The 26,780-nt window shown below is 45.3% G+C and overlaps 2 protein-coding genes and 1 long non-coding RNA gene across 4 annotated transcripts; 2 read left to right on the top strand and 1 right to left on the bottom strand.

Annotated features, from left to right (window-relative positions):
* Positions 1–3,031: 3,031 nt before the first annotated feature.
* LOC120723431 lies at positions 3,032–7,806 on the top strand. Of its 2 annotated transcripts, XR_005693746.1 has the most exons (4): positions 3,032–3,474; positions 3,732–3,971; positions 7,070–7,156; positions 7,750–7,806. It is a non-coding gene; the product is annotated as an uncharacterized LOC120723431 (long non-coding RNA). The 2 variants fall into 2 exon arrangements; XR_005693745.1 differs by lacking the exon at positions 7,750–7,806 and having other exon boundaries at positions 7,070–7,245.
* Positions 7,807–10,371: 2,565 nt separating this feature from the next.
* On the top strand, positions 10,372–13,083 carry LOC120723430 (cyclic nucleotide-gated cation channel alpha-3-like). The gene is made up of 3 exons (XM_040014860.1): positions 10,372–10,491; positions 10,572–10,678; positions 10,773–13,083. The coding sequence occupies exons 1-3, from the start codon at positions 10,403–10,405 to the stop codon at positions 12,125–12,127; spliced, it is 1,551 nt and encodes a 516-aa protein (XP_039870794.1). The 5' UTR covers positions 10,372–10,402; the 3' UTR covers positions 12,128–13,083.
* A 1,606-nt stretch (positions 13,084–14,689) lies between these two features.
* Positions 14,690–26,498, bottom strand: LOC120723346 (ubiquitin-protein ligase E3A-like). Its single transcript, XM_040014748.1, has 11 exons — positions 26,188–26,498; positions 25,547–25,591; positions 24,579–24,883; positions 23,247–24,499; positions 22,952–23,096; positions 22,012–22,217; positions 21,687–21,851; positions 20,727–20,882; positions 20,573–20,646; positions 18,309–18,452; positions 14,690–17,746 (listed from the first exon to the last, which is right to left on the bottom strand). Exons 1-11 carry the CDS (start codon positions 26,262–26,264, stop codon positions 17,626–17,628), a joined length of 2,691 nt encoding a protein of 896 aa, XP_039870682.1. The 5' UTR covers positions 26,265–26,498; the 3' UTR covers positions 14,690–17,625.
* Positions 26,499–26,780: the final 282 nt, after the last annotated feature.

The following is a 26,780-nucleotide window of genomic DNA, read 5'->3' as shown; positions in this document are numbered from 1 at the left end:
GTCTGTGTGACAGAGGACAGGGCCCTCCCCCTCTTCCTGTTTGGCCTCAGTGATGAATGAACTGTTGTTGGCTCAGGGCAGGGCACCGTGACTGGACGATTTCTGTTCCTGTTCAGTTATTGAGTGTCCAGTGTTGAGTTTCTGTAATTACAGGAGGAAGCTGCTGTGTGCAGCTAACACAGGGATGTTGTTTCAGGCGCCGGGGGGCAAAGCGCCCTTTACTTGAGGCTTTTTTTGTTTTAATGTGTGTGTGTAAAATTATTCATCACCATTTTTCCTTAATGAAACGATCTGGCTTTCATGCGTCACATGATGACCGTTAACCAGCGATCGCCCGTGACGCCACAGCGCGCTGGCTATGAGCAGGAACGAGCTCGCCAGGGGGACACGCAGCTTTTGCACTAAAAGCATCACTAAAAACGATCTGTTATGCATATCTGCATGAATATGGATTATTGCAATATTAAAAAACCTCAATGTATTTTAAAGAAAATACATTAAGAAACAGACTATACTAGAGATTATTCCAAATATGATGAGATGATATATATAAGAAAGCAAAATGATTGTATCTACAGTGTGTGACTGGGTGTGTAAAGCGCTGTGCACTGGCCCAGAGAAAATAAAGAAATGATTTTCTCTTTATGTAGAGGATGAGATGATTTTTAACAGGACATGTTTATAACAGCTGCTTGTGTCCTGGTTTCACTGTTCATCTTTACATGTTCTCTGCTGCTTGGTTTTCCTTGTTAATCAGCTCACTTTCCTTCTGCATAAATCAACCTGCTCGCCTGTCACCACATGCAGGTAGATAGGATCTGTTTGCATCAGCACACCTGTGTGCCAAACAAAAAGAATCAATCCACAGCAACAAGCAAGGCCCACCAGCCAACACCAGTGAGCAGGTGTCTTACTACAGGAGGGGCATTGATGCATGTGTGGAAAACACCGAAGCACGTTTGGTAAATGCACTGTGCTTTTCTTCTCTATCCGAGCAGCCAAGGGTTCATACACGAGTCACACTCCAATGAACAGGAGAAACCCAGGGGTTCGTATCGTGCCCACGGATACGTGACCCTGAGCAGCCCAGACAGCTCACAGTCTAAATAATGAGTAATAATGAAGGGCCTAATGCACACCTTCCCAAAGTGTGGGGCCCGCCCCCTACGGGGGCCGCAGAGCCATGGCGGGGGGGGCGCGGTATGAAAAGGAAAAAAACAAAACGCTTGGACACTGCTAGCACGGGGCTCCCACACAAACGCACAGCAGGAGATGAAGCATCGAATATGTTTCCAAACCAACTTCATTCTAAGCCAAAGACTAGAAAATATGGTGAAGCATGTCTGCCCTTTGGCTTCACCTGCACAGGTGCTGAGGTAGGTCTCCCTGCAGGGTTGGTCTTTCCCTGCATCAGAGCAGCGCTGGGCTGTTTAAATCACGGACCAACAGGATCCCACAGCTGTTTATGTTTTTAAACCCATTTTGCACAGAGAAGCATTTTTTGAAACATGTATTGATGCAATGTTGAACATTATTACACAGGAAAAAACAACTACACATAAAATAATGACACGGTGACGCCTCTGCCTTTGTAAATGGAGGGACAGTAACTGCGTGTAAACCTGCAGACAGTCAGATTAACAGTATTTCGTCTCTATCTGCCATTCTGCAATTCATCTCCTGTAAACAATAACGTGGCCACAGCGTGACGTGGAAAAAGGCTCATACCTTTGACGTTGCGTGACCAACTCTGTATTCCTCGTCCACACGTAAACGCAAAAAAGTAGTTTTAAAAATCTCAGTTTTCGGTGATTCGAAACGTTTACGTGGACGACACAGCTGCGTGTTCAAAAACACCCGTGTAGGTGCGGACACAGCGTGAAAGAGTTAGTAGTTTATTTTATTACTGCCTGTCATTTATTGCAGGTTACTTGTATTTACTTAATTGTTTACTAGATGTTTGAGGTGTGAAATAAACCACAATGGAGCAAAATATGTGTGTGTGTGGTTGGAGGGTGTGTTTGTGCGTGTGCGCGTGCAGGTGCGGGGGTTGGGGGTGCGAACATTTTTCTTGTAAAACAAAGGGGGGGGGGGCAGCAAAAAAAGTTTGGGAACCACTGATGTAGTGCTGATTATTTCTGAACACAAGAGGGCAGCAGCGCTCCGTGAGTCCGTGCCTGTGACGCGCCGGTACATAATCAGGAAGATTCACACATCAAAGCATCAACACAGATTCAGTCTGCGCAGACAAATAACTGATGTGTGCAAAGACTTCAGCAGCTACAGGCAACAGAAGACTCAGGACTCGATCAGTGGGATTTTTGTCTGTTAACGCTACAGGAGAACTTGGCTGATTCTTTAAAGGTGTGCTCTGGGAACCAGGTTGGACCTGTGTTCTTGGCAGCACAGAATAAACCAGACTGTGTGTGTTCAGCTGTGCTGATTATTTAGACTATGTTTTCTTGTTTCTGTAAAGCTGGAAGGTCTCGTATGAAGGCACATGATGATGATGATGCTGCAGGATGCTCCTCTGGGGACGCAGGTAGAGCTGCCACTGAGGCTGTAATGAATTTAATTGGTGAGTGAGATGAGTGGCTGTCAGCAGCTTGTTAACACATCAGCAGGTCTGGGAATTAGCAGAGAGATGACAGTGAGCCCTGTCTGCTTGTACAAACCAGCTGTTGATAGTTGCACCAGGCCTCGCACTTAGTTTCATTTGAGCTGCAGCGCTTTGTTTACTGGTACCCAGCACATCAGTGTGCATATGGCACAGACACGGCCTCTATAGCAGTGTGTCGTGGTGAGCTGTTGGTCGGCCATGAAGCGTTTTCTGCCTGAGCTTTTACAGATTTTGTTCCGCACTAGACACATGAACTCTGATCATCACTTCTTCTTCTTCGTCTGCCAGAAGGCATCAACAGCTTAACTCCAATCTCATTTACAGCTCCTAATCTGAGTGGCTGCAGCTAAGCACACACACACACACACACACACACACACACACACACACACACACACACACACACACACACACACACGAGCACGTCTTTCAGTGACAGCTGCATCTCCTCATGTGAAGCCACAGACACAGCCACTACCTCACTGATGGAGACCTCAGTCAGATGATGACTGACTGTCCTGTGCAGCCGTCACATCCACTCTGCAGCTGCTCTCACTCGAGCAGCACAGACGGTGAGCGAGCTCGCGGTCCAGCTCAGATTAGAGCAGGCTGCAGGAGGTCCTGCTCCTCCGTCGGCTGCAGGTGGAGTCTGATGTTTTACTTTAGCCGTCCACGCAGTAAGAGGATTTACTCAGACTGGAAGGGATAAAAATAAAGAGTAACTCTTTATTTTGATATGTCTCTACTCTCTACCTGCAGGAAATGCTGTCAAAACATTTGAATGTATGAAGATTACACCAGCACAAGCTACAGTCACTGCACGGTCACAGTGGGATTGGCTTCATAAGCAAACTGTAAGTACACACTGAAGCCACCGCTGCACTAACACACACTGTTCATGTCACACCGCTGGAGTGACGCCTGTTCAAGGCTTTCAGTAAAACGATCAGTGCGAGTTCTGTGAAGTCAGGACTCACAAAGTCCACAAAAACGATGGTTTGTCACAGACTGTGTCACCAGCTCTTTGTCTGGTGATTCTTGTATGCAGAGAAAACGACTCCTTCATGCCTCCCCTCCCTCCGCCTCCTCCCCCTCCCTCCATCTTCTGCAGGGAGGTGGTGCAGAGTGCACAAGAAGCAGAAAGTCTCCCACACCACAGGAAAAGCTCATCCATCATAAAGCATGACTCTGGTTTTCTGCAGTGACTTGCATTAGAAGTATGTGAGCAGGTGTCCTCGGCTCGGTTCTTGAAGGAGAAAACAAACCTGAGCGACTTGGGATTTATTCCACGCTCATCTTCAATTCCCTTCACAGGTGGAAGCTGCTCAGCATCATCATCTCTCACATTCAGGTAAGTTTACACAATAAGAAGTGGCTGTGATCGCACAAAGACAACTGCAGAACTGCCCAGAGTTAGAGCTTAAATGTCAGGTTGAAACTCTAATTTTAGCTGCTGTGATCTGGGAGTGAAGGGATTTGAGTCAACGGTGCTAAAGAAGAACCACGCAGAGCCAACGAGGCTAAATAAAGATAGGAGCTCTTTATCTGCTGCTCCGTAAACTAAACGCAGACTCTGGTCACAACATTGTTGCTGAACTCTCTTCTGATTTCATGTGAATGCAACAGATTTTCTACAGAAAAAAGGATGAAATGAAATATGTAGAAGCCCAGGCTGCAAATGTTTCTGTTTATCAGGCCTTTTTGTGTGTCATCAGCCACAGACTTCATCACCATGCTCTCTAATAACTGCAGGCACAGAGTAGCTTCTAGAGCTGAGGTCAGATGTGTTCGGACGTTTCTGCTCCTTAGGTTTGAAAGGAAACAATGAAACTACGCCACAGTTTATAATTTCAACATTTGGTTCAGTTTTATTTATATACCACTACTTACATAATCGTTATTATTAGTCTGTGAGGCTTTTCCACAGGCTGTCTTTATCTGTCCTGTAAATCAAAGCACAGAGAAAACCCCAACAATCGGACAGCTTCCTTTTGAGCAAGCACTTGGTTACAGTGAGAAGAAAAAACCATTTTTAACAGGAAATAACATCCAACCATTTGCTTTGACACGTTTGGGGCGGTGGATACACAAAGTACTTTATAGATAGAAAACATTATTTATTTATAGTTTCCAGACAGAAACAAGTCACATAAAACAGAATATGCTGCTGAACATCCTTGGCAACAGGTACTGGCTATGGATGATTTGTATCACAGCATGCCTCATTTACCCATTCACACACATATCTTCCACTTATTCATCCTCAAACCTCTGTGGTGACTTTGGTGGTGTGATTGGGATCACTGCCCTGCTGTGGGAGTTGTGGTGCATTTATCTCTTTATGCAGTTTGTACTCATTTCTCCCAAAAGTTGCTTCTGTTCATCTGGATGTTTTCAGTGGGAGAAACGTTTCGTCATCATCAGGTGACGTCTTCAGTCTCAGCTGACTGCAGCTTTCAATCTTATAAACAGGACATTTGCATAATGACTGAAACCAGCCCACTGAAGGAACAATGGGCTGGGAGGGCAGGTCCTTGCAGCTGTTATAGCCTTCGTTCTCATACGCTTTCAGAGGAAATAGCGTGAAAAAGTGTTATCCTCAGCAGCGGGGAGTATAGAATGCTAAGGTAGAATAAATGTATTTGCATACATACGGTGAGACTCTCCTTAAAAGTAGTTTTTAAAAATCTTCCGGGTATAAAATGTGTGAAAGTGTCCCCCAGCAAACCAGAATGTCTTGTCATCCACAACCTTAGTGCTGGGAGTCCCTCGCTGCTTCTTTCAACCAGGTGCAAACACAGAAATGTGAAAACGGTGCACTCCACTCTACTTCTTATTTTCTCTTCATCTTAATTATGCAAATTCTCATGACCACTGATCAACAACCACTGATCAATGTCCATGAGTCCCATTGACAGAGAGTTGGGGAATGGCTGCAATCACAGCATTGTAAGATGGTGACAGATGCACCCTTAGGCCCCTCCTCCATTCAGAGATGGTCTTTCCCTTTTCACGTAAATGGCCTCTTTGACTCCGCCCTCAAACCAGCGTTCCTCCCTGTCCAGGATGTTACATCCTCATCATTGAAAGAGTGTCCACTGGCCTGCAGGTGTGAACAGACTGCAGAGTCCTGGCCTGATGAGGTGGCTCTGCTGTGTTGGTCCATCCTCTCAGCCAGAGGTTGTTTGGTTTCCTCGATGTATAAATCCTGCCAATCTTAACAGCGTACACTATGTAACTCTGTTTGTGTCGGGGACCCGATCCTTGGGCTGGACCAGTTTTTGGCGCAGCGTGTTTTGGGGTTTAAAAGCCACAGAGACCCGGTGTTTAGAAAAAATGCGTCTCAACTGTTCCGATATAATTTCTGTCTGTTTGACATGTTTAGCACACAAGTCCACATTTGTTTTTAAAACGCATGATTTAATGTTGAAAGAAGCACATTCAACTGAAGAGTATGAAATACACTTACTGCTAACTGTAACCGCTAACTACTAACTATGTGACTCTTAGAAAGACCCCAAAACCAAGCAATCTCTATGCAATCACCACCACGTCTGTGCTGCAGTCATATCAAACTGCATTTGAAAATCACATAAAATCACATCACACACCTAACTAAGGCCCCATCTGATCTTAATGACCTTGTAGTACCATATCACCCTATTAGAGCACTTCGCTCTCGCTCTGCAGGCCTACTTGTTGTTCCTAGAGTATTTAAAAGTAGAATGGGAGGCAGAGCCTTCAGTTTTCAGGCCCCTCTTCTCTGGAGCCTGCTCCCAGTCTGGATTTGGATGACAGATACCCTGTCTACTATTAAGATTAGGCTTCAAACTTTCCTTTTTGCTGAAGCATATAGTTAGGGCTGGACCAGGTGACCCTGAATCCTCCCTTAGTTATGCTGCAATAGGTGTAGGCTGCCGGGGATTCCCATGATGCACTGGGAGTTTCTTCTTCACTCACTATGTGTTAATAGGTCTCTCTGCACTGAATCATTAGTTTTTATTGGTTCTGCTGGAGGTTTCTTCCTGTTAAAAGGGAGTTTTTCCTTCCCACTGTTGCCAAAGTGCTGCTCATAGGGGGTCACATGAGTGTTGGGGTTTTCTGTGATGTGTGTTATTGTAGGGTCTACCTTACAATATAAAGCGCCTTGAGGTGACTGTTGTTGGGATTTGGCGCTGTATGAATAAAATGAACTGAATTGAATTCAATCACACTACCAAGCCCAACGAGTGCTGTGAATGTGGGACTTTGGCTTCAAAAAGTACAAAGTTATTTACTTCTATTTAAAGTGCTCATTGTGCTCACACTTTAATTAAGACAGCTGCATGCACATGAGCAAAGTGTCCTTTGACCTCAGAGCCTGTATGCAGCTTTGGACCCAGCGAAACAGGCTCAGTGCAGGTCGTGTTTTCCTGTAATCCAATATGTCACTTGGATTTTTCATTCGAGGTAGTCATCAAGGATGCACTTTGGAAGAAGCAGCGTCGGCCCTGCGGAGCCCGTCCTCAGCAGACGAGACGGCGCCGTAGGGAACAGGTGAGCTTTCAACCCGAAGCTGCAACAGAACATTATTATACTGAATGGACTCAACATCAATATGCTGTTTTCAAAAGTGATAAAAACATAACTAGCTTCAGTTGTTTGACAATTAGATTTCCACGTACTCAGTCAGACACAGCCAACACAGCAGAGGACGAAGGAATCTGATTCCAGGCTCTGACACAACCAAGCTGAATAAAACAAAGCAGCATGGAGCAGAGTGTGCAGGAATTAGTGGAGCTGTCCCAGTGAAGAGCACATGCAATACAAAAGAGAAGAGAGCAGGGTGTCCTGCTGCACTGCTACCGTCTTTATGTCAGGAAACAAGTGAATTAAAGGTTTCCTGTGTTGTGCCACTCATGTACACGCTCCCACCGTGGACACGCTGACACGTGTTGCATGTATTTACAGATGATCTTGTATTATTCACATGTGTTCAAACCCCGGTTACATTCTCATAATTAACCTGTGTGTGCGTGTGTGATGTGTTTATCTTCCCATGGTTGGTTTCCTGCTGCCCGTTATGACCGCGCTTATTCTTAAATTGTTCCTTGGTCGCAAATCCATGCAATGATTTATCGATCTTGCAGCGATGATCAACGGGTCCTCGCCGCAAAGAACGCAAACAACTGCAACAACAATGACGGGTAAGATGACGTCCTCTCACACGTCTTTATTCTCATCTCACTGATGAGTCAGACATTCTCCACGTCCGTGTACAGATTCTACAGCTGCCCACAAACCTTTCAGTTCAGGCAGCTGAATCAGTGCTGTGTCAAATCTGTGGTTCAGATGAGGGTCTGATTTGTGGCTGAGCAATCAGTGAGCAGAGGTCTCATTGCTAAACGTATCGTCGCCATCGAAGGCAGCATAGGATGTTTGTGACAGAGATGTGTGTTATTCTTGAGTTAGACTAGAGGCCGCCCTCAGGTGGAGTGTAAGGGCTGAGTTTAGGACTTTATTTAGAGAGATCAAACAAACTAAATGTGGGACAAAGACTAGAGGTGTGTCAAGAAGCATTTAGCATGTCAATGTGACCTTCTCAGCTCCCTCGTTAATGACATTTATTCTCAATATACTGAGACTGTATTAAAGGAGCTCAGTTGAATTTAATGCTCTTTTATTCTCATGCATTGACTTTTTATACTAGTAGACTTTCAAACTGTTAACTGTCATTCAGACGTCATTTTGTCTGGTGATCACTGGGGTTAAAGACAGGACGCATCCCTTGACAAGCACATCATTTCTGAGCTAGAGCTTGTAAAAATGAAAGTCTTGAGATCCACCTTCTAGCAGCTTCCGCCAGTTATTAGAAGCTTTTTGGGCTACTGTATCAACAGTCACCCAAGTGTTGTTGTGATTTGGTGCTATATAAATAAGATTGAAGAGGATGATTCTGACACAGGAGGAGATAGAAGATGATAAAAATGTCAGGAAAACGGAGGATATTAAGAGTACACCCCCTACCTGTTTCTGAACATTACAGAAAGAAGGACGACAAAAAGGATGAAAAGAAGGACGACAAAAAGGACGACAAAAAGGATGAAAAGAAGGACGACAAAAAGGATGAAAAGAAGGACGACAAAAAGGATGAAAAGAAGGACGACAAAAAGGACGACAAAAAGGATGAAAAGAAGGACGACAAAAAGGATGAAAAGAAGGATGAGAAAAAGGAAGAACCGTAAGTACACCATACTTTTTGGGGATGTAACAAACAGGAATATTGTGAATTTCATAATATTAAGCCTGAAATAATTAAATCTCTATTAGAGAAAAGGTTGTGTGGATATGAGCAAAGGTTATCCACATAAGAGTTTGCAGAGTCCACCAATGGTTCAATATACAGTTTACAAAAAAAGAGACTACCGCTCATAATACCATTTTAATCATACTGCTCACAACTTAATGTTATGTTAAAGGAACATCCAGACAATTTTATCTTTTGGGTGTAATTTCAAATCCAGCATTCAAAAGGTTGATCTATTTATGTGTATTTTATTTTATGTACAGATTTTGAAGAATGGTGCACAAAATGGAAACAGAGGCTGTTTGCCTTCAAAGTAAAGTTTTGTCTTTTAGACCCCATTCTTCCAACACTGCTCAAAGAAGTCCTGCCATTAATTAATGCTTCGATCTTAAATATGATCAACCTATCTCTAATAATCAGCTATGTACCACAGGCCTTCAAGCTGGCTGTAGTTAAACCTTTACTCAAAAAGCATCTCTAGACCCAGCAGTCTTAGCTAATTATAGGCCAATCTCCAACCTTCCTTTCATATCATACATCCTTGAAAGAGTAGTTGTCAAACAGCTAACAGATCATCTGCAGAGGAATGGTTTATTTGAAGAGTTTCAGTCAGGTTTCAGAGCTCATCACAGCACAGAAACAGCTTTAGTGAAGGTTACAAATGATCTTCTTATGGCCTCTGACAGTGGACTCATCTCTGTGCTTGTCCTGCTAGACCTTAGTGCAGCGTTCGATACTGTCGACCATAATATCCTATTAGAGCGATTAGAACATGCTGTAGGTATTACAGGTACTGTGCTGCAGTGGTTTGTATCATATCTATCTAATAGACTCCAGTTTGTGCATGTAAATGGAGAGTCCTCTTCACACTGAGGTTAATTATGGAGTTCCACAGGGTTCAGTGCTAGGACCAATTCTGTTTACATTATACATGCTTCCCTTAGGCAGTATCATTAGAAGACATAGCAGACATTTACACTGCTATGCAGATGACACCCAGCTCTATCTGTCCATGAAGCCAGATAACACACACCAATGAGTTAAACTGCAGGAATGTCTTAAAGACATAAAGACCTGGATGGCCGCTAACTTTCTGCTTCTTAATTCAGATCAAACTGAGGTTATTGTACTCGGCCCTGAAAATCTTAGAAATATGATATCTAACCAGATTCTTACTCTGGATGGCATTACCTTGGCCTCCAGTAACACTGTGAGGAACCTTGGAGTCGTTTTTGACCAGGACATGTCCTTCAACGCACATATTAAACAAATATGTAGGACTGCTTTTTTGCATGTGCACATTACCTCCTTGAAACCTCCAGAAACTACTCTGCAATCAGTTAGGTAATATACACTTTATCCATGAACCAGGCTGAAGATAGGCTGTGACTACTGCCAAAATTAAGCTCACATTGCATTTCTAACTTTTTTTTAATTAAAAAAAATACATACTTTTATTAAAAGGGAACTTCTTCTCATTTAGGAAGGAGGTGTGGATGATGGACCCAGCCACAGATATGTATTACTACTGGTTGCTCACAATAGCTGTCCCAGTGTTCTACAATCTGATGTTCCTGGTGGCAAGGTTTGAATTCATGGTATTTAGTATTTTCTCTTATCGTTGTTAGTGTTCATGGGTCTCAGTCATGGTTTGTTTCCATACAGAGCTTGTTTTAATGAGCTACAGTATCAAAATTCAACACTCTGGCTGGTTTTGGACTATGTGTCAGATGCCCTCTACTGCATGGACATCTTTGTGAGAGCCAGGACAGGTACTGATGGAAACTTAAGATTTTCAGTTTGTCATTATATAAAATCTTCAATACAGTATATGATAATGACTATTGTTTTCTTCTTTGTCAATAGGTTTTCTGGAGCAAGGACTTCTTATAAAGGATGCAAAGATCCTGAAGGAAAAGTACATGAAGACACCCCAGTTCAAGTTAGACATGTTATCAGTGATTCCTACTGACATTGTTTTCTTCTATATCGGAATCAACAACCCAGAGTGGAGGTTCAACCGTCTCTTTAGGTTCGGCCGTCTCTTTGAGTTCTTCGACCGGACTGAAACGCGAACCAATTTTCCAAACATCTTCCGAATCGCTAATCTTGTACTTTACATCATCATCATCATCCACTGGAACGGGTGCCTGTACTTTGCCGTCTCAAAAATACTTGGTTTTGGGTCAGACACTTGGGTCTACCCCGGGCCAGAAAACCCAGAGTTTTCTCAGCTGTCCAGACAGTACATTTATTCCTTTTACTGGTCCACTCTTACCTTGACCACTATTGGTGAGACACCACCGCCGGTCCGAGACGTTGAATACTTTTTTGTCGTGGTTGACTTTCTTACTGGGGTTTTGATCTTTGCAACAATTGTTGGAAATGTTGGAGCCATGATCTCCAACATGAATGCTGCACGTGTAGAGTTCCAGGCGAAGATCGACTCTATCAAGCAGTACATGCAATTTCGAAAGGTCACTAAAGACTTGGAGGCGAGGGTGGTGAAGTGGTTTGACTACCTGTGGACTGAGGGGAAAACCTGCGATGAAAAGCAGGTGTTAAAAAATCTGCCAGACAAGCTGAAGGCAGAGATAGCCATTAACGTACATCTGGAAACCCTAAGAAAAGTGCGCATCTTTCAAGACTGTGAAGCTGGTTTGCTTATTGAGTTGGTCCTGAAGCTTCAGCCTCAAGTTTTCAGTCCTGGGGATTACATCTGTAAGAAAGGGGATATTGGTAGGGAAATGTATATCATCAAAGAAGGAAAGCTCGCTGTAGTAGCAGATGATGGTGTTACCCAGTTTGTGGTCCTTAGTGACGGAGCTTATTTTGGAGAAATCAGCATCCTTGGGATCAAAGGTAGTAAGGCAGGTAACCGAAGAACAGCTAACATTCGAAGCGTGGGCTATTCTGATCTCTTTGCCCTGTCCAAAGATGATCTCATGGAGGCACTAACAGAGTATCCTGATGCTAAGAATGCTCTGGAGGAGAAAGGAAGGGCCATTCTGATGAAAGACAATCTCATAGATGAGTCGCTTGTCGCTGCTACCGATGCTAAAGACTTGGAGAACAAAGTCGATCAGATTGAAGCCAGTTTCGAAATCATGTCAGCAAAATTTCGAAAGCTGATAAATCAATACGATTCCTCTCAGCGTAAACTCAAGCAGCGCCTCAGTAATTTATCAAACCAGTTCAGAAGCCTCAGAGTAGATGAGTAGAGGTTGGCCATCAGTACTACATAGGGAGTGTCTTCTTTACAGGGACTAGTACACTGCATCCGCCCAGTACTTCCAAAGATGCAAAAATAATAAGACTGCCCTCAATGTTTCCACACATAGACAATAACAATGGGTCGTACCACCACGTGGATCATTATGTCTTTTCTTGTGTTAGTGATAACAATAACAGGCTGCACGCGATGATCAGAAACATGTGGAGGGACAAACCTGGAATAAAAGCAAAGACAAAACTGCCACAAATCAACAGCAGCAGTCAAGCAGGTTCTAAAGGAGCACTACTTTAGCATCGGTGTGAGCATCCAACCAATACTGGTGGGAAACGTTTTCTTTACTACTCTGCCCAGAATCCCAGAGTGGCTCGTTCAGCAACGACACCATGACCTGGGCTTTGCACATACAGGACCTTCTCCTATTGTGATCAGAATAACTCTTCTGAAGGACGCAATTAGTCAAAAAAATTTCTAAAAAGGACCTTTTATGAATATTTTCTACATTCAATTAGAAGAACAAGACCACACCGACAAGTTTCAGTTCTGGTCATTAAAGTGAGAGAGAGATTTGAAACTGCAACCAGATCTGGAGATTTAACAGCTGCTTTTTGTTGCTGCTTTGTCTCTGCGTGTTCTGAGATGACTGACAGTTTTATGCCAGACGCAACCTTGAACGGATTCGTGTCTGCAGCTGGAATCAAACTGGTAACTGTTTTCTTGCTCTTAACTGACCGCCTCATCCTTCAGCACAGCTGCAAACTGCTGTGCTGATATTTTTGACAACAGTTTTTTTCTAAAGCTCAGGCAGACCTTTACCATGATGAACATAGATCAGGAGGTTCCACTGGAACATATCTGCTGAATGGGCCTCTGTACACCTACACAAATATTATATTATAAAAGCATTTCAAAATACGTATCATCAAATTTTTATTTTAAATATAAAGAAATGTGCTTTCTGTAAATAAAAAATAAATAAAGTGACAATAAACTCTTGAAAAGTGGTGTATCCTTTCCCCTGAAACATGCTCCAAAGCCTCAATCCGAGCAGAGACTTTAATTTCACTGAGTCATGTTAGCAGAAGTAGGGCCATGCAGACTGCAGATGTTGGTACATCTGCCCTAACTTTAAGCCTCAACAACAAACAATAGACACCAAAACTGTTTTTTACAAGTCATGTTCACATCTGAAATTGGAGTCTGTGGGGAATGACTACAGGAACTGCAGTTTTTGGCACTTCCATGCAGGCTTCAGTTTGAAGTCCAGGGTTTATGATTTCCATTTCTGCTTTTATATTCAACATTTGATCAGTTAGGCTCGTGTGAACGATCTTAGTCAGCATGAAGGAACACGAATGTGCACGAGGCAGTGAAAGCTTAGATTCCAGAGCTCTGCAGGTGTCACTGAGTAAGCATCTACTGCAAGCATGAGCAATTTCAGTTTAGTAAGCAAAAAGAGTTTGCCCGCTTTATTTCAAAGAAAATAAGTTGTGTTGTTCCAAAATATTAAAGTGCAAAACAAAGAATTGTTTCTTTTAATGTTAGTATGTATGATTAACAGTGTTGACATTAGTTGACATGGATGCCTCCTGGGTGAGGTGTTCGGGGCAGGAGGAGGCCCCCGGGGCAGACCCAGGACACGCTGGAGAGATTATATCTCTCAGCTGGCCTGGGAACGCCTCTGTGTTCCCCCCCTTATAAGCTGGAGGAGGTGGCTGTGGAGAGGGAGGACTGGGCTTCTCTGCTTAAGCTGCTGCCCCCGCGACCCGGCCCCGGATAAGCAGAAGAAGATGGATGGATGGATGGATGGATGGATGGACGGACATTAGTCCATGTGAGATCTTTAGCTGTCTGCTGATGGATTTCCTCATTCTCTTGAGAATTGTATTCTTTTGTTTTTCCTACTATAAAAAAAATTAACTCATAATAAAGGAACTGAATATGATGAGCTTGCCACAGTTCTTCTGCTGGCTGTGTCATCATCTTCTGGCTCTTCATGTGATCCTGGTTCTTCTCTGAACTTTTTGGAATGAGGAATAAAGTCATACTTACACATGCAGTCTTTTAAATCGATGCCAGTCTATACAAACAACTACAGCTGGCATTTATTTGTAATAATTACAAGAATGTTATTGCTGTCTGCCTGCTTCTTGTTTCCAAACACAGTCCAGCACACAGCGCGAATAAGCTTTCAAAAGAATGCAACAAGCACATTTCTGTGTATAACCCATCATTAGAACCAACCAAAATGACCATTTCATTGACCCACCCAAATTTAAGAATGTCCACCCTTCAACGTCACCCAGAGAGCAGCTCAGGAGGTACAAATATCCTTGGACAAGATCCTTACCCCGAGTCTCCGATCCACGTGAGCAGGCGAACGAGGCATGTCGCATCGAGTGCCACAGGAAACATTACCTAACAGGAACCACGTCCTGCTCATCGAAAGTAAAAAAGATTTTATCCCACACACTTTGCCTTATTGCATCTTTGTGGCGTGATGTTTGGGCCTGCTCTGAAATCGGGACACCAAGAAACCTGTGGAGTCAAATCAGGCTTGTTGGAAAAAAGCAGTCGTCTTTATTTAGCATGTTTCACAACAATGAATACTTTGAGCCTTTCACCTGTTTCTATGTGGGAGAATTTAACTGTTGATTGAACCAATTGAGGAAATCTGCCTCCCGTTCCCAGACAGGTCCACCCCTTAACCTTGAGTCGGCTCACGTGTGCAGCAAGCAGCATCTTCAGCATTCAAACATGGAGGTACGGGTAAGGTTACACAGCTGAAACTACACCTGGCTGTACTGCTTAGCCTTCCACATGAGTGAGCATTACTGCAGTACGTAGAACAATGCACGCACACTGTGCACTGTAGTGACTTCCCAGCACAGTCCAGTGCTGTCCACATTTTTAGGCACTCCTAGTACTGTGACTCAGACGAAGGCTAAACTAGTGTTGGGAGTAGCTGATGAGGGAGGAGAAAAAGAGGAGAAGATAAAGACTGGCTCAGGTTGGTGGATGGCAGTGCTGAGCACTGTGCTCTCAGTGGTATGTTGTGGGCATCGTGGCGCTCCACGCGCTCCTCTATAAGGTACTTCAGCCACGCAGCAACGACTTCAGCGTCTGAGGGACAAACCACTGACCCCCCACCTCCAGCCAACCGCCACAAACGTACACGCTGCTCTGAACGGCTTTACCAGACTGCAGGTACAGTCACATGACCAGAGAGAAGACACAAGGCAGGGTTATATGACGTTAAGAGCTCTCTGTTCAAAGATGGTTTCTGGCAATAGCCGTGATGCAGTCCACACACTCGGGTCCATGGTCTGTGACCTCTTCCATGCCATCATCTGTTCTCAGACCTTTAACCACAGCGGCTGGAGGAGTGAGGTCACGTTACACGCCACAAACGGTCTCTGTACACAGAACGATACCACCCAGTACCTCATAAGGAAGTACGCACGTGGACACCTGAGCCTGCTGCGTGTAGGAGCTGTGAGGTCACACAAAGGAAAGCTTTCAATGACAGCAAGCTTCACGTGCATGTTTATGTCCAGTTTGTCCAAACGATCACAACCACTCATTTGTAAGTAAGACATCCAGGTAGTTTGCAGGTTTAGCAACTCCTTCGCCCTTTCTCCACGTTCCTACAGACATGGATATAGATGCGGGGGAGCGCATCTCAGTGTCTTCCAACAGCCACAGGCTTTTACAAATGCAACTCGATGACCATCAAGCATTTAAAACAACTGTCTGCTGATGGAGCAGCTATTTTACATGGTACCCTTATTACCATGGTTACATGAGCTGTTGCCAAAGTGGCGTTTTCACTTCCAAGTGAGTGATGTCAACGATTTGGGCAAAGCGTTGCTGTAAGCCTGCCTCTGTGTGACGGCCGTGCTGCCTGACCCGAGGACGTCTGCCGACTGTGTCAGAGGATGGATATCGCAGACTACACAACAACAGCGGGATGTTTAAAAAGACAACCGAACTTTGAAGCAGCGAGACGATCCTGTGTCCGAGAAGATTACGCAGCCTATTGACCGATGAGGAGGAAAAGCATTCAAAACAGGACGCGTTGCCTGTTGTGAGGGGAAATGATTTCACAGTCCTTATTAGAGACAAAGCACTTTTTCAACAGTGGTTACACCTGTTTCACTGATCAGGTCACAGCGACGTGTCCACACAGTCACAGCAGACACACCTGTGTTATCTGTGCTGTAAACAGAGAGGTATGAAGGTCCACAGCAAGTCAGGCCAAGCTTACAAAACAAAGCGGCAGCAGGCGCACGGCGAGCACGGCGAGCACGGCCTCTTTCACCCTCAAAGAGACAAACTGAGGAGAGCTCGCCTCACGGCTCCTGGATGCAAACGAGAAGACATTTACACGTCACCTGATGGTATATTAGGGAGATGTTTCATCAGCGGGAGATCACCAGATCAAAGTCCAGCTTTACACTCCAACGGCAAAGGAAACTACTCACGTCACCGTGAACTAGGATGGTCTCGTTAGGTTCCAGGTGTAACCACAGCAACAGACAAAGCTTTATCAGGTCTGCAGACGGGAGGGGGGGGGCTATGCAGCGTGAGCCGTTTCTACGAGACTGAACCCAAAGCAGACGACACCGAGTACGTGCTGGGCTTCTACCTGTCCGCTGTACAGGTTGGCACAAGGAGAGTATCTGAGACTCAGTCTACATGTGTACATCCTCCACAGCCTGGGTACGGTATGCACTGATATATAAACACTGATTTTATTTAGACTCCTCAACACAGGCAGACAAGGAAATAAAACGAACAATAATGGCAACCTGTGACCAAAGAACAAACATTCTGAAAATGTCTAAGTGCACTTACACATCTCTGCATGTCCCCAAAGGAAGAAGGCCCGAAACTGAGAAGGAGAACAAGCTATGTGATGTGCCGTCCTGGACCCAATCTCTTTCCACGCGCTCACCTCAAAACAGACTGGGTGGAAACAACAAGCAATGACTACGCTAGAGTGGAATGGTCAGTGGGGAATACGATGCAGTAGCGAACACTAAACTAAATCTCTGTGGGAGCTGTGGGCAAGAGTTCAGGGGTACTTTGTCGCCGAGTTTATCGAGTTGGAAACGCATCGTCCCGTATTTGCATTATTTCTTTTACATTTATCACAACAGGCAGGCATGAAAAACGTGAACCTTCAAATAAATAACGAGGAAAATGATCCTTTCTGTACACAGAAAGCACATTCACATGTGTGGATGTGGGAGCGGGTACTCGAGGAGGTCTCTACGTTTACACTGACTGATGTGTGATGATGCAGGCACAGCAGCGGATCTATTAGAGAGATTTATTAGAACCACGTATCCACTTTCATTATTCACTTGCTTTTCCTCGAACATACTCTGGCCTGTCTGGTCACCTTTGAGATTGTGTCTGATACAGGAAGGGCAGGGCAGGGTTTATGGGCTTTCTGAGAAGGAGTCTGTTGGGAGCAGGGGTTCAGAGCATGCCAAACCCTTTGGCATAGGTGATGGCTTTCAGCAGTCTCTCCCTCAGCTTCTCCTTGCTGTTGTACTCGGGCAGCAGCAGCACGTTAAAGCAAGTGTGAGAAGTCGGTAACCTGCCGAGAAACCACACATCACAGAGACAACACGTCAGGAACAAAGCAAATCGTCACACAGCAACACCGAGTGTATGCAGAGACAAAATACATGAAGTATACAGGCCGACAGCTCCACAAAGGGCTGCGATGTCTGCTGCTGTCACAATCTGTCTCCTTTATGTCCAACAAAAACAGACTGGCTTTAACTGGTTCATCCTTCCAGTGTGTTCACACTTCATAACAGTCATGCCAGTTTCTCGAGATACCTGCACTGGTGTGATGACTGATCAGTTTCCTCATCGTTTTTACAACATGTGATGAAGAAAAAGGATATTGTTGGATAAATAAGCTGAATTTAAAGACAACGCTACCACTCGTAATAAGCCACGTTCTCTCATGTCTACTTACTGATAAGCATGTACATTTTAAACACTGTGTACTGGACTCCTGCTGCTGAAACAAGGACACAGTCAGCTGTGCATAAAGACTTTCGAGCTTCAGTCACTAGCAGGAAGCAGAGCGCACGCAGCCCGTGCACCACAACAGAAGAGGGACAGGAAACGGAACGGCTGCGGCTCACCTGTCTGTGTCGGGGCCGTTCTTGGCGATAATCATCTTCAGCTTGCCCAGCCCACCCACAGGCGCTCTGTCGGTGCCGGTGGTGAACTGTAGGAAGAGGCGTTTCTGCTCCTCGCCAAATGAGTGCAACGTCTCCCAAAACTCCCTACGACACAAACACGAGGAAACGCCTTCATCAAATATATATGAATTCAGTTTCAAAACATAGCCAGTGGATGCACAGACGTATGTGCTCCGTTTAAACATACAAGCTAACGGTGAGCGAGGTTTCAGTCTTTGCATATTTTCTTCTTCCAAAGTAAACTCTCGTTTTCTCAGGTGGAGTCTGCGCCTGGTGACGAGGCTGCAGCTGCACAGTGAGGAGGAGGCAGTGCTGATGTCAGGCGCTGAGGCCCCGTGAGTGTCAGGCCCATCACACACAGACTGCACTCACACCGCGCCCACCGCGCTCGCACCGCGTCCACTGCACTCCTCGTTTGGATATATTTCTCATGTTTGTCATTTCTTCCTGCATCTACTATTCATACTTTTTATTACTGCACAGTTGGTGTGGAGCACTCACATCATCGTTGCACATGTACAGTGACAATAAAGGGCTATTCTGGTCTGTTCTCAGTCTCAGGTGCAGGAGTGCATGCAGTGGAAATGCACCTGCAGACTGGGCCGAGCTGTGCAGCACTGACTGGAGCTGATAATGGGCCAACATGGCATACTGTTTACTCCTCCTTCATCAACTTCACAATAATAACTGTCAATTAACACGTTCCCACTTGCCCAGTTGCATGCTGGGAATTTCTAGTTATGGTCTGTTAAAAGCTGAGAGGCTGTGTAGCTGCACTCTGTGCAGGAACAGAGACGAGCAGCGTGATGGAGACGAACTTTGAGCAAAGCAGGAAACATGTTGTGATCACATCAGCTCATGCTTCTGCCGTCTCACCTGCTCCAGGTGTTTGTTGGGGCTCTCCTGGGAGCTCCTCCACAGTCAGCCACAGATACACAGCCTCAGTGAACCCAGCTAACACTTTACTGAAGCTAACGTGTTACTGAAATATTGATTCTTATGTTCTACAATTGGTTCTCAGATTAAAATATCGACATCTGTAGTCCATCATTAACAGGAACACAGTGGACTTTATCGTTAGGATCATATAAATGACTGGTAGGAACTACTGCATGCAAATTATGGCTGTAAAAATGCATCACGCCTCACGTGTGCTCGCTCGCTCAGTGGATGTTCGTAAGCAGAGTCATGTGTGGTGAGGCCACAAACCTTGTCAAACAAGAGTCAATTATAACACAGAATATGATGATGAGTTTATGATGAGGCGAACTGAAGGAGCAGCAGGGACGGGTGTTGCTAGGGCGAGACAAACGCTGCTCCCGGCGTCCTTCGGTGCTGCAGGTGTGGCGCTGGTGGCAACCTGCAGCGCTGCTGCTGAATTTAGGACAGTGACTTACATTTAGGCTCAGCTGTTTGTGTTGATGTTTGAGAGGAATTCACAGCAGCCTTAAAACTACACAATCCCATTTATCGGATCGGCGAGGAAACAAGCGGCCTCACACGTCACTACTGGAAGAACCATTCCAAGCAGAGCTGGTTTTGAAGGTTTAAATCCACACACCCAGTGTGGGGAGCTTTTTCCCCACACTGCAGTCCTGTGAAGTAGGGCTGGGTTTTGATTATCGATTAAAATCGATTCTGGCTTGGATAACGTGATATCGATTCATCAAAATCCTGAATCGATTTTTAAATATAAATTTATTTTGGCCGAAACGCCAGAATCTCAGGTTAAACCTCACAAAATTTCTACAACCACCAAACAGCTGAAACAGTAAATGAGAGCAGGAACACGGACTCTGCACGAAGATGCAAACACACAATGTGTTTTATCTTCAGCTACTTTGACACAAAGGCCTCTGCTGTGATGCTCACACCTTTGATAAAGTCTCACAAGTGTCAGTTTTCTTTTTACAGATATAAAAATATGGATACGTACTGATAAATGATAAGAATTATAATATTCCTGACTGAGGCAAAAGTTCCCCGATTCAAATGGAATCAGTGAGGATACCCAGCCTACTGTGAAGCACTGAGTATCCGTCTGCTGGAGGGCCACATGGTGAGAACTGGTCTCCACTGCTTTTGATTGTGGGCCGTGACTTTATGATGATATAAAAATGCCTTTGATTAGTGTGGACTTTGAGCTGGGTTATAAAAATTAGACACAGAGCGCGCTGAGCTTGGTTTTCAGGTCAGATTCTTACTTGATTATCCGAGAATCTCTGTTATAACCTCCGTCGTATTCTGTTGTTTCTTCAAGTGCTAGGAAGTCCAGGTTCTACAGTGGGAGACAAAACATGAATGAATGACTGAATGACATCACTAGCATATACAAACATCCATTAAAAAAACTCTCACCCTGCTTCCACAAATCAGGAGCTCGATCTCCTCTGGTCTGAACAGGTACTTGAGCGGAGACTCGTTGGTGACCATGTGGAAGCCTCTCCTGAACGCCTTGAACTGCTTCTCCACGCTTTTGTTCAGAATGTACTCTGAATACTGTGCAACAAACTCCTATATGAACACACATCAATGAGAACATTTAACAAACGCGAGCTCTGAGGGGCGGCCGGCCTTGAAGACCATGTCATCCCTTATCTTTGTGTTACTTTTAACATTTCCATTTTTATCAAAAACAAACCACCAGCAGCTGGAAACAACAAGAAGTACAGTATTGTAATCAATGAGAGCTGGATAGTGCACAGTCAATATTTTATAAGGACATGGCAACACCGTGCACCCCGAGTCCCCATCACCTCGGCAACCTCCATTGTTGTGTTGTGTTTGTGTCGCATACAACGGGACTTTTAGCCGTGTTGCTGTAACGACCCCATGCACGCTGAGGAGCTACTCAATTTGAATGGAAGACATCCAGATGGAGTCTAGCTGAGTGGGAACCAGTGAAAAGAGGCATCAAGCTTTACCAGAAAGCACCGATGACAGCTGTAAATAGTAAACATTAAACAGCATCAGTGCCATCAAATCTCTTCCAATCAGACTTTGAGAAGCTATGACGGTTTATTGATCCCAGGAGGAGTCCAGACGTAAACATGGTGCAGCCATGTCTGGGAGACTGCTCCTAACTGGGACTGTGCACTAACCAGCTCAATAACTTCCCATGGTAACAGTTTCAGGACCTGCACACAATGACCTGCCCAGGTGCTACCACAGGATCATGCAACCCTAAAGCTCCGCCCTCTTAATAAATCACAATCAGCAGAAAGGTTTGGGTCAGATAAGCTGAATGAAGTGGAAAAGCACTCTTTGCCTGTGTGTATCGTAGGAGGACAAACGGCTCCACGGTTCTCTTCAGCTCACCTTTCTGTTTTCATTGGTGACGGGAATCTTGTCCCCATTTTCCCTTAAATCGTACATAAGTGCATTCCCAAACAGGTCCGTATGAGAAATCTGGAACGTGATCATCATGTCCTCCTCCACGCTGCCCTCATACTCCAGGAGCTCCTTCAGACTCTGGTATAAAACCTGTCCAGCGGTTCAGGACAATCAACACGTTATAATTAGCATAACATCAGCATTAGCATACATGATATGACAAACATGGCTGCTTTTCCTCCCAAACTAAATCAATTAGACAGAAAAACAACAAAAACACAGCACAAACAGCTGCTTAGGTGATGCTTACCGGGTTGGCATCAGCCAAGTCCCTGAAAGTTCCTTTCTTGCCCATTAACTTCCTGTAGACCACCATGGGAAAGTGGACATCCAGGATACAGTTGTTATAGATGGCCAAACCGAGAACGATGCCAATCAGTGTGTACTGGCCCTCATTTTCAAACGACGACGGGTTGAACCAGAACAGTTTGGTGTGCTCATCATACGTGAACATGCCTGCAGCAAGAAAAACAGAGCACACGCCCGTGAATCCTGGGATACGAAGCAGCCACGCGAGAGACGCTCCATGTGCACACGGAAAAAGCAACACATCAGTTTTCCCTGCTCTCTATCACTGTGTTTGTCTGTTGTCAAGTTGGCTAAAAACTACTCAGCTCGTTTCCATTAGACCTCACTGGGAACATGAGAACCCTCTCAGGTCTGGAAGGACGTCTTTCAGACAACTTTGACCAGAGACAGTTCGATAACATGACAGCTGACACACTTTAGGTGGAAGAAAGCAGGACACGAAACCCCCACAAACTTTACTTTCCAGTTTCCTAAAACTAGGCTTTGAAAAGCCAGTCAGAGATCCAGATTCAGTTAGCAGTGCAGCAGCGATATCTATGAAATCCTGAAAAGGGGGGCTGACCGGAAACAATTCTAAGAAAGACCAGATCACTCCGACCAAGGATCTGAATGGATTCTGATGGGCAGACAGTGAACGCTCTCAAATCCAGCCCTGCATGCTATGTTAGTGCCACGCTGCTGTGTATCGCCCACAGAGCTGGACCGTGACAGCAGCTGGACTGAACTGTGGTAAAGTCCAAACAGCAGACACGTACTGCCGCAGCTTCACACTCAGGTCCAAGTTCAAGGTGAATTATTAAGCCAGCATCAGCAGTTCAACGTGTATGTGCGACGCTTGTTTAAAGCCATCTGAAACTAAACTGCTCGCGATGCTTTCTTACCAATATCTGGGTTGAAGATCTCCTCCACCACCAGCTGAAAGAATTCTTTGGAAACACCTCCTTCATCGACACCTTGCTCTCCTTCAAACTCCACATACAGCTGCTTCTTCAAGTCTGCAGGATTTTCCATTGCTATCATTTCCAGCTGCAGACACACACAGAAGAAACGTTCACAAACATTAGCGCCTTGAGGCGACTGTAGTTGTGATTTGGTGCTATATAAATAAAATTGAATTGAAACCATCCAAAACCCAACTAATCAAAGGGACACTGAAGTCGGTTTGAATGCACATACCCTGACCAGAGCATCGTCAATGATGTGGTCTCTGCGCACTTTGAGCCTCAGGTAAGGGTTGAGCTGCTGACCCTGCACCAAGCTGTAGAGCACCGTGATCCGCCGCTCGCTGTACATGCGGATGCGGTTGTCGTAGTACAGACCCAGGTTCTTGGTGACGGCGTTCAGGATGAACGGACAGGTCATGAAGGAGAATTTGTTTTCAGTTTCAACTTTAAAGAAAGTATAGTCCTTGTCCATCTCTAACACCTCGTTCAGAGGCTCGTTGACAAACTCCTCAAAGGGAATGAGCGGCCGCCGGCAATCGCTTGTACGGATTCCCAACTCTGTCTCCAGCGGGTCTACTCGAGGGCCCTTTTTGTTCCTGCGCTCTTCACCCAGGAGCTCCTGCAGGGTGAGGTCACTGGACTCTGGAATGGGCTCCTCGTCTTCTTCCTCGTTGTGCTCCATGTCAAGGTCGCCACCCAGCACATTTGCATAATAGACGATCTTCAAGCACTTAGTGGCCGCCACCACAGCGTCGTCGTCGTTGACCAGGTTGCGGCTGTTGAACTCGTTACTGATCACCTTGTAGGTAATGAGCTGCTGGAAGGTCTCCACCATGCGCCGGATCTGCTCAGCGCTGTAATGTGACCACAAACGCGCCAGCTTGGCCTGAGCTGCCAGCGGGAGTTTGCTCATGGCCTTACAGAACTGTGGGAGAGCGATCTCAAGGTACTCGGGGCTGTGGAGGTTGCTGTTTTCCATCACTATTACAAAAAGGTTCAGGTAGTTTGGGTCTCGTGAATACACGTTATGGTACGTCAGGTCACACTCCACATTAGGCGAGAGGTAGACCAGCGCATTCAAGAAGGCGGCTTCGATTTTATCATTGGACAGGAGGCGCTCGTAGACCCTTCGCACAGCTTCGATATCGACCGAAACCTCATCGGGAGCCAGCTTTTGGACGTCGTTTTCTCCCGACGAGCACTCGCCGAGCCTCGATGATGATGAGGAGGTGGGGGAATCCTCCTCCATAGCTGTAGTTGAACTCGCAGCTGCCTCCTTTTCATCTTCATCCTTGTCCTCGTCCTTACCTTGGAGAGACTTGAGCTCCTCCTTGGTGTGCGGTTTGGACCTCCGAAAGCTCTGCACCAGTCCCTCAGCACTGGAGAAAACTCGGCCTATCACTCGGATGAGAGGGGAGTAATCCTCCTTTTCACCACAGGTGTCCAGGATCTCATACACCTTCTCCTCTGTCAGGTAATTTACATCTACACACAGACACAAATGTTGTTACCAGAGAAAAACAAAAACACAAACTGCACGAGTGAAACAGCGCAATCTGCTCACCTTTAAAATTGTCTCGCACAGAGTGGATGTCCTTATGGTTCATCTTCTTGTTGCTGCACGCAGAGTTGCTGTGAGCGCTGCTCTCCTGGTAGGTGGAAGCGGTGCCTTTCTTTGAAGGGTGTGGGTCGCATAGCTTGGCATTGACTTTGTAGAGCTCCAGGGCTTTGACCGCTGCCTCGTTGTTATCCATGCGGCTGAAGCCAACTGATGAGGCACACCACGAGTTGGAGCAAGACTCATTCCCACAGCCCTCCGTTAACTGGTGGTAATAGCGCTCTATTAGATGCTTGGCAGCTGCTCGCTTCCTGTGATCAGAGGTAAAACACAAGGCGGTAAAAGCACTGCGCGAATCCACTGTGATCCTCATAAAGCACTGAGTGCAATGTGAAATAATGGGAGACGCGAGATTGACTGCAATGCTTTTCCCACTTGAGAATCACTAAGAGTTTCTGTCAACAGACAACACAAGAGCTGAGCTTGGTCTCAGGCTGGATGCTGAGCTCGGGCTTATGGAGCTTTGGACGTGTTGCATTTCCAGCCACTTTCAGGTCAAGTGTCACGACAGATTTATTATCAGTGTTTAGAATAAATTCAAATTTGCCGTTTGCCATTGGCACAGGAAACACTGAAGCAATACTAATAGAACAGCAGTATTATTTATTCACAGGTACAGATACAACTGATAATGTAAACTCAAAGCTCCATAAATTCCATGCATAATTAAAGCACTTTAACCTGAAGTACTTTAATTATGTTTTATTTAAGCCAACGGTCCTTCAAATGTTCACATCAAGAGCAAACAGTGTGACAGCTGCTGAGATGAACTGGGTGTGTATCACACTAACAATACAGCTGACAACATTTAGTCAAGGCACAAGATGAAGACAAGAAATAAAGAAGCGAGGACAGACCCTAACACCAAGCTCCTGAATGAACTCCACACATGAAAGGTAATGAGTTTGACTTACATTCGGCTTGCTTCTGGGTTTTCTATTTCAGGCTCCTCGTGTTCTCTGAATGAACAACAAACAAGGATAAGAACCACGGCACAGGTCATGATGACATTTCAGAGTACTGCTGGCTCTGCTGTGGGGTAACAAAGTCAGAGTCCTGCACAGGAAATTGGTCGAGCTGTGTAGAAGAGGACAACAGTCTAACCAGCAAACCCACATTCGCTCTTTTTAAAGCTAAGCACTGGCTTCCACTTAGAGTGACCGGGGTCGCAGTAAATGTAATCATCTATGTAGATAATTCATTTTATCTCTTTTGTAAAATGTAGCATTAACCTAAACCCTGTAGTCCAGTTTGGACGGGCTGGTAAAGCCCAAAAATGTTGCCACTGGGACAATCTGTCGCTCACTTTAGCAAGCTAACACAGCAAATGCTAGTTAGCCTACTTTGTTACTCATACAAAAGTAATGTCTTCAAAGTGACCCGCGGGCAGATTTCTTTCGTTTTCATTTAACCGGTGCTTGCTATAAACTTTGCCCCAATATGTTGCCTGAAACAAAGGAGCACTGACGTCCACACAGCCTCCAACAACAGCTAACTAGCCCCCGCACTGATTGATCGTCCTAGCATCCCGAGCCTTTCCTCTGAGCATCCCCACCTATCGGCTCCTCCGGCGGAGCTCGTCTCGGCCTGTGGTGGCGCACACTCACAGTCCTCCTTCTCGTCGGAATTCATACGAGACTTTATGCCAGCAGTTTGTTATCCTGTTGCTGTTTGTGGGTGTTGTAAGTCCTGCGCGGCTTGTCTCCAACGTAAACAGCACACTGCTTTAAGTCCGATCGGGCACCGACGAAGGATTTTCTATAGAAAACTTCATTCACGGCCTTCCTACTACAGGCTCTCTCCTCTGCCTGAGCTTCGCAGCCATCTTGACTTCACCATCATACTACGTCCCACAATGCACTGCGTTCTAGCTCCAAGAGCTACTGGAATGGATCACAAGGAACTGGACTGCATCATTATTATATTACATACAAGTGTTGTTGTTTTTATAAAGTAATAATAAGTAAAAAGAGTAAACACCTAGAAGCACTTGTAGAAAGGTAAAGGGAGGGCAGAGAGGAAAACAGGAGCTCCCTCATCAACGCTCAGCCTCCATCCACAGTTACAGCTTCAGCTTTCATGAAAATGGACAGTTTGAAGCTTCATTTTAAAGGTCAAGGCAGTACGCCTTTAAAACAAAACCCTGAT

The sequence above is a fragment of the Simochromis diagramma genome, unplaced genomic scaffold (genome assembly GCF_900408965.1).
Source record: "Simochromis diagramma unplaced genomic scaffold, fSimDia1.1 OVJJ01000165.1, whole genome shotgun sequence".
Lineage (NCBI taxonomy): Eukaryota > Metazoa > Chordata > Actinopteri > Cichliformes > Cichlidae > Simochromis > Simochromis diagramma.
The sequence above is the reverse complement of the archived record's forward strand: the minus strand, read 5'-3'. Positions and strand labels throughout refer to the sequence as shown.

Bases quoted from the DNA above. Each gene is read 5' to 3' on its own strand.
- LOC120723346 (XM_040014748.1), bottom strand. From the start codon at position 26,264: ATGAATTCCGACGAGAAGGAGGACTGTGAGTGTGCGCCACCACAGGCC. The intron at 24,884-25,546 runs GTAAGTCAAACT...CTCTGATCACAG, and splicing joins AACCCAGAAGCAAGCCGAAT to GAAGCGAGCAGCTGCCAAGC. The intron at 20,883-21,686 runs GTGAGCTGAAGA...GTGTTCATATAG, and splicing joins TCACCAATGAAAACAGAAAG to GAGTTTGTTGCACAGTATTC.
- LOC120723430 (XM_040014860.1), top strand. From the start codon at position 10,403: ATGATGGACCCAGCCACAGATATGTATTACTACTGGTTGCTCACAATA. The intron at 10,492-10,571 runs GTTTGAATTCAT...GTTTCCATACAG, and splicing joins CTGATGTTCCTGGTGGCAAG to AGCTTGTTTTAATGAGCTAC. The intron at 10,679-10,772 runs GTACTGATGGAA...CTTTGTCAATAG, and splicing joins CTTTGTGAGAGCCAGGACAG to GTTTTCTGGAGCAAGGACTT.